This window comes from Pyxicephalus adspersus, chromosome 4, assembly GCF_032062135.1.
Source record: "Pyxicephalus adspersus chromosome 4, UCB_Pads_2.0, whole genome shotgun sequence".
Lineage (NCBI taxonomy): Eukaryota > Metazoa > Chordata > Amphibia > Anura > Pyxicephalidae > Pyxicephalus > Pyxicephalus adspersus.
Window position 1 is genome coordinate 139,658,303 of NC_092861.1, and position 7,325 is coordinate 139,665,627.

Consider the following 7,325-nt stretch of genomic DNA (forward strand, 5'->3'; position numbering starts at 1 on the left):
CCAGTGCAGAGCCTGGATTGGCTCTCCAGTGCAGAGCCTGGATTGGCTCTCCAGTGCAGAGCCTGGATTGGCTCTCCAGTGCAGAGCCTGGATTGACTCTCCAGTGCAGAGCCTGGATTGACTCTTCACTGGACCACGCCCATTCATTAAAGGAACGTGCCCATTCATTACTTAGAACTAGTAGTGTACAGTTCTTTCTGCCTCTCAGTTCTCTCACAATAGTGAGATCTGACAGGCAGAAGGAACAGTACAATACTGGGCATATAACACGACCCCCAAATGATTGGTTAGAGTGGGGGGGTCGTCTTATACGCCCAGTCGCCTTATACACCGGAAAATACGGTATGTAGTATTTAGCTCCCCATGCAGTACTCTTTAATGCCACTAGATGTCCTCCGTTTAATGGTCAGCAAATCTACCAATTTCCTTTGAGTAAAGCTCATCTTGCACCAGACCTGTGACTGGACAATGAAAATAAAACATGAACTTATTTTGCCGTCTGCTTTCTCCTCCTGTCAGCAATCCCTTGTCAGCACCGGGCTCACACTCAATGTTGCTATTAGGATTGGATGATGTTCAGAACACGCTAAATGCAAGAAATTGCACCACTTGGAATTAAACATATAGTGATAAGACAACTGCATTATTTGTGTTGCAAATCTAGGCAGATATATAACATCTTGCTGCAGCTGATTCTCTCTTTGGTTTTCACTTTTCCCTTTTGCATCCCTTTGCTTTATCGGTAGAATATGATACCAGCAGAGAAATGCAGCGCTCCCTATGCCATATAGCATTCTCTTTCACCATCGCATATTGCTGAAACAAAACAACGCCACTTATTACAGATGGAAAGTATTTATTGTTAAATTTTGCTCCATGCGCTGCACAGAAGTCGTGCTTTCACTGTACATGTGACCCATTTCTGTATAGCCATAGACCATACACATTCACCGATACAAGCTTACAAGAGCGATAAAATCATTCTTGTGGAGACAACTGAATAAAACCGATTCTGTATCATATGCTGGCTACGTCTCTGTTCAAAAAGATCATCTAAATCTGCATTATTTACAGGAATGGAAGAGAGAACCAATCATCTGATAAATGCAGCCACCCTTGGAATTTATGTATTTGTTGAGCATTTGTACTACTTGTAGCATTTTGTATAGCACACAGCCTGTGTGATTTAGAAGATGGCCAGAAGTTAATTTTTTTTTTTGGAATTCATAAGTTACACATAAAACGCTCAATAGAATAGATTTTGTGAACAAAAATAAAATCTGAAGATTTGATGTGAGCTTTGTAATTAGTCCGAAGTTACTTATTTTTTCTGGGATTTGCAGCCATGTAAAGCGCTATCAGACAATAAATGGTCCCTCCAACTGTTAATGCCATAGTGGTTCGGTACAGAAGTCTATCTGTATATCCTCGCTTCAGGTGGACAGGTATGCCATCAGGTTTCTATAGAGAAAAAGAAAAAAGATTTGTCAGTATTCTGGGCCAGTGAAGGAGTAATTATACACAGGAAAGTAGAAGGTGAATCTGCTGTTGGTGAGACATCCACACATTTGAATATCTCTATGGGCAGCACGGTGGCTCAGTGCTTAGCACCCTGGCCTTTGCAGCGCTGGGTCCCAGGTTTGAATCTCGGTCAGGACACTATCTGCATGGAGTTTGCAGGTTCTCCTCGTGTTTGTGTGGGTTTCCTCTGGGTACTCCGGTCCAAAAACATGCAGCTAGGTTAACTGGCATCCCCCCCAAAATTAAACTGTATTAATATCATATGACTATGGTAGGGACATTATATTGTGAGCCCCTTGATGGAGCAGCTTGGTGTAATATGTTGGCACTATATAAATACAGTATAATAATAATAAAGGCTACAGGCCACAGTGTGCTTTAGCCCAGAGATATGTGGGAACAATGCTAACTGATAAGTGTGGTTAAGGAAGAAATAGGCAATAGATCACTGGATTTCTGGCAGGAGCATGGTTTGTTCTTATTTCACCATAAGGTAATGTTACAGTAAGTACAGTCTTTGTATATTTGTTAAGATTGTCCAAATATTTTTTGTCAGCAGCCCAATGAAACCCACTCCTTGGACTGTATTAAAGACATATGACTATGGTAGGGACATTAGATTGTGAGCCCACCTGAGGGACAGCTAGTGACATTACTATGGACTTTGTACAGCACTGCGTATTATGTGGGCGCTATAAAAATACTGTGTAATAATACTAGTGACTGCACATCATATGCAGAGGGCAAGCACAGGTCTGTTAATTACAGGGGGTGAACGTATGGCCCTTGGTAAACATACCACTGTGTTGGAAAAATACTATAAATGTGAAGAGAAGAAGAGAGCCCTCAAAGACCGGAGTTGGACACCTTTCTCTCATTATTATTAGATTATTCCCATTTGCTCCCAGGTTAAAGCCTAACATCAAACCTTTCTTTAATGTTTGAACAAAGTAGGAAAACTTAAAGTATCTGTTGACTTTTTATGAAAGTCTGTGTGTCATTTTGGGGGATTTTCTCTTTTTTTTTTTCTTGTCACAACAAAAAGTAACAAACAACAGCAAAAGACTTAAACAAAACACTGCAAATAAATAGGAAGCCTGGAACCACCATGAATATTAATAAAGTGTACGTAGGGGGAAGCTGAAAACCACTGTCAGGTTATGTTTATTTCCAGTCAGACACTTTCAACAGGAAGGGAGAGGAGATCTTTTTAGTGTAAACAAAATTGTAAGACCATGGTCACAAGTATCACAAGTACAAGTGTCCTCACTAATGATTTCCTGTTTTGGTTGCAAATCAAAAGTCTGGATTGACTTTCACCTCCTTAGACATTGGTGGTCAGGGTAATTATAGAAAAAGTAAATCTCCTGTATAGTAACAAACCTGAACCGATCCCCTCATCTCTGGCACTGTTGTATGAGTGATGNGGGGGGGGGGGGGGATGATGGGCCTACAATGATGGGAATCCTGGTCAGGTTTAGCAAAATTTTACCAAAGAGGTCAACAACACAAAATTGTACTGCAATTCAGTAGTAGAAAATAGCACAAAAATGTGTCGTTATTTCTGGAGTTAGAGAACACCCAATACCACTTTTCTTCTGAGTAGATCAATCATAAAAAGTTAGTATAAAGCATTTGTGTTCTCCTAAATACCTGTAAGGTTCTCCTAAATACCTGGAAAAGTTTCTGTAGCTCTGGCACTCTGTTCTTGAACATGTTATCAGAAGCTGAATCACCTGGAAGTTTTGTTGGTGTTGCAAAAATGGGTGCTGAAGCCTCAGGGGGAATAAATGGTCGTAACCCCTAAAAGGAGAGAAGAAAAAAAATGATCACAGAATAGTCATGGAGAATAAAAAATAATAAATAGGTTTATTCACAATTCAGAATTACAAACATTGATAGGGTGCCTGTGGTATTTGTGTTCTACATAGATTATTCCTACAGAATAGTAGGCAATAGTATTGTATAAGATGGCCCAATCTGTTCCTATTGGAATGGATGCTATGACATGAGGTATGGTCAGGTATATTTGGAGCTCCATCATACCTTGTATAAGAACCCTATTATGCATTTTGCTTCAGCGGATGACCCTATTTTGGATCTCATTCCAGAAAATGAGACTGAACAGCAGAAGTTCCTGACAATAACAGACATTTATTTCAGCTGGGTTCACCCCAGTGTAGACTCTGACCTGGGGATTGCACCAAGTTATTGGCAAATCTAGCCAATTGTAAGCATGCTCAATACTGCCACCTCTGGTCATTGCTGCACATGCGCACATCTGAGAAATATGCCAAGAGCCCGTAGAAGTTCACAGTCAATTATTATTAATATTAAAAAACAGGATTTATATTATGCAGTGCTGTACAATAAATATGGGTTGCAAATGACAGACAGATAAAACAAGTGACACAGGGGGAGAGAGGACCCTGCCCCGAGGAACTTACAGTCTAGGAGATGCATAATCATCTCCTATTTAATGTACAGCGCTGCGTAATATGTTGGCCCTATATAAATCCTGTTTATTAATAATAATAATATACGATGCATGGGCTGAGTTTACGGTCAAACATCATCAGTGGATCTATAGGCATTTCAGTGTAACGAGAGGAGATCCCCATCTCCCTAAGGTTGCCTACTGATGTATAGATTAAGCAGGCAGCCTGAAGATTATAACATCAGAGGGGGTCAGGGTAAATCGCCGCAAATCTGCACAGCAATAATAGGACTTCCACTTAGCAAGGTAGGACAAAAAGCACAGAAAAAGCACGAAAAATATCCAGGATTAAAAGAAGTTTTGTTTTATTGTGAATACAAAGGTGACTGGTTGTCTTTACACCCTTTAGAAAAGACCTGATCGGAGTGACTGGAAAAGAAACTTCTAATCACAGACAAGAAGCAGAAACCTTTGACATCCATTTAATGGAGGAAGACAGAAATCAAACCAGAAATCCCCTTTTAACCTATTTAAAAAGAACATCTGAAATGTATAATTCTCTGCAAGAATTCCACTTAAACGTAGCAGTGTCAGATTCATTCTGTGTAAAAGCCTTTTCATAACCGGCTTAACAACTCTTTATGAACATTTACCAAGTCATCCAGAATGGAAGATAATACACGTCTGATAAAAATATTCCCGGTACTGTTCTCACAAGCTACACCTAACACGTCTCTGATGAAGGTCACTCTGACACACTGACTTTATTACATTCATTTTAACCCTCATTCACATTTCACCAGCAGCAATGGAAGAGACAATGGTGATTGTAGAGGAGAAAGAAGCGGTGAATCTGTCACTCCGATCCAATAACTGTCAACATCCCAGATAGAAGCGGAGTCTGGCTTTGTGTTCACCTCGGTTATGATCGGGAACATTTCCTCTACACTTCTCACATGAAGGTGTCCACAGACATCACAGATTTCCAGTGTCTAGAAAGCCCTGACAATTCAGATATGTAAAACCAACACAATATACCGATTTCCCTGTACTCATCAGCCAGAAAAAGTTACTTAACCTGCACTGACATTTCAATATATGAAAGGATCTCAGAGGAATACATCTGAAAATACAGGCAGAAAGTGATCCATGGTTATCAAGTCTGCACAGTAATAAAGGAGAGGACCATTATTATTACACAGTATTTATATAGCACCAACATATTACGCAGCACTGTACAAAGTCCATAAAGTTATGTCACTAGTTAACCCTCAAAGGAGCTCACAATCTAATGTCCCTACCTCAGTCATATGTCATTACCACTTGAGGGGAAGCCAATTAACCTAACTCCATGTTTTTGACATATGGGAGGTAATTGGAGTACCCGGAGGAAACCCGCGCATAGACAGGGAGAACCTGCAAACTCCATGCAGATAGGAAAATCATTAAGGCAAAGTATAAAGAGGTTCATCCAAGTGCAAAGTTAATTGTATCTTCAATTCAGCAGAGAATGGAAATTGGATTAAAGGCGTCATATCATCACTGACAATACACAAGTTTAACATGAACCTATACTTGATCTATACAATGATTTATGTCCGTTTAGTGTGAACAGGAAAAGGTGAACTATATGGGCCCATCAATAACTACACATGTGCATTACCAGATGGAAGAATGCATGTGAAAGAAATATGGTGAATCCAACCCAAACTCAGATTAAACATATATATGGTAGCAGTGTTGCCTGCCAAAAGATTACTGTGTATGGCCATCAAGTTCTGATATTTAACAGAACAACCCTCTTGTCTGGCAGGGCAGGAGACCACAAATACATGTAAGGAGGCTGAGCAGCCAAAATCCAGGAAGGAGATGCTCTTGGAATGGACCTCTTGCAACTATTCACCCACTCTGTCCGCTATAGGAATCTTCCAGGATGAACAGCATTGTCACGCCCAGCAATGCTGAAGATGGGTAAGGTAAGTAGAGTTCTTTTTTTCTTTTGGGTATACTATGCCTGGTAATTGATGGCCATCAAGCTAAATCTGGCAACATTGTATTTTTAAACAGTATTTATATAGCACCAACATATTACGCAGAACTGCACTAAGTCCATAGTCATGTCACTAGCTGTCACTCTTAGGGGCTCACAATTTAATGTCCCTACCATAGTCATAGGTCATTACCACAGTCTTAGGTCAATTTGGGGGAAGCCAATTAACCTATCTGAAGGTTTTTAAAATGTGGGAGGAAGCCAGAGTACCCAGAGGAAACACGCACGGGAAAAACCTGCAAACTCCATGCAGATGTCCTGGTCTGGGATTCGAACCTGGGACCCAGTGCTGCAAAGGCCGGAGTGATAACCTCTGAGCCACCGTGCTGCCCTAACATTTGAACACATGCTCAAGTGTCTGTTGGTGCATTTTCTTTAACATGACCTTTGCAGTTCAGTTACACTATACAGCAGACATACCAGAGATTATGTAAGCAGCCATTGCTGAAAACCTTTTTAAGAATGCTAACAGCCTGAATGTGAAGCTGCCGGGTTTCAGTAGTTTCCCACTCACCTAAAAAAACATGCAGATACCTGCAGTATAAGTTTGGACAGCTATTGTAATATATAAATGTCACCTATTTAATTTGGAAGTTATGATTAGTTTTCCTACCACCCAGCTGAAAATACATTTCTGGGGAGAAAATCAATGTAGACTTTCAGGTTTACCAGCAGAATAGGAAAAGCATTTTAGAATTATCCCAAGTTATGTCACCATATAAAAACATACAACTGTACACATATTCTCAAATGGTGCTTTCACAAAAAATATGCTTCCAAAGACACATGGAAATGCTGATGCAAGAAACAAAAAGTAGTATCTTGGCAGCAAAACTACATCCAAAACCTTCACTTTGTTAGAGCTTGAAATAATTTAGCACTGTACAACACAATTCTTTTATCCAAGAACTGTTTTCCTGCATCCTTGAGCTGGCACATCTCCAATTCTGAGACATTGTGATCTTGAATAAATGTGAGCTAGCTTAGTGAGGGCATCAGTTGTTAAAACTACCGAGACGACCATGTCGTATAAACACCCAACAGGCTGGCGCAGGCAAGGGGTGAAGAAATGTGCTTTCAAAAAGACAAAATATTACTGCTCAGCAGCTCATTAGCACCAGATCAAATAAAAGAATAGACGTCAGCAGCATTTTGTTTTTTAATAATTGTGCTGTTATACAATGACACAGAGCTCACTCAATCTCAAGCTTTGAAGCATATCAGTTAATATACCAGAAAAAGCAGAAAGCCCGTTTCCTGGTTCCCAGCACCAGCAGCGGGTGTAATCTTTTTGGCATTCATATAGAATAGGAGAAT

The 7,325-nt window shown here is 40.2% G+C and overlaps 1 protein-coding gene across 2 annotated transcripts in view; it reads right to left on the reverse strand.

Moving 5' to 3' along the window:
* Positions 1-836: 836 nt before the first annotated feature.
* The window catches only part of COX7A2L (cytochrome c oxidase subunit 7A2 like), a 10,966-nt gene continuing 4,477 nt past the window's right edge, over positions 837-7,325 (reverse strand). Inside the window, exons 2-3 of one of the 2 annotated variants that reach the window (XM_072409786.1) lie at positions 3,175-3,324; positions 837-1,461 (exon numbers count right to left, since the gene is read on the reverse strand). In XM_072409786.1, the coding sequence (XP_072265887.1) occupies positions 1,318-1,461; positions 3,175-3,324 (294 nt within the window). In that variant the 3' untranslated portion in view covers positions 837-1,317. The remainder of the gene's footprint in view (positions 1,462-3,174; positions 3,325-7,325) is intronic. The other variant, XM_072409787.1, reaches the window with a different exon arrangement.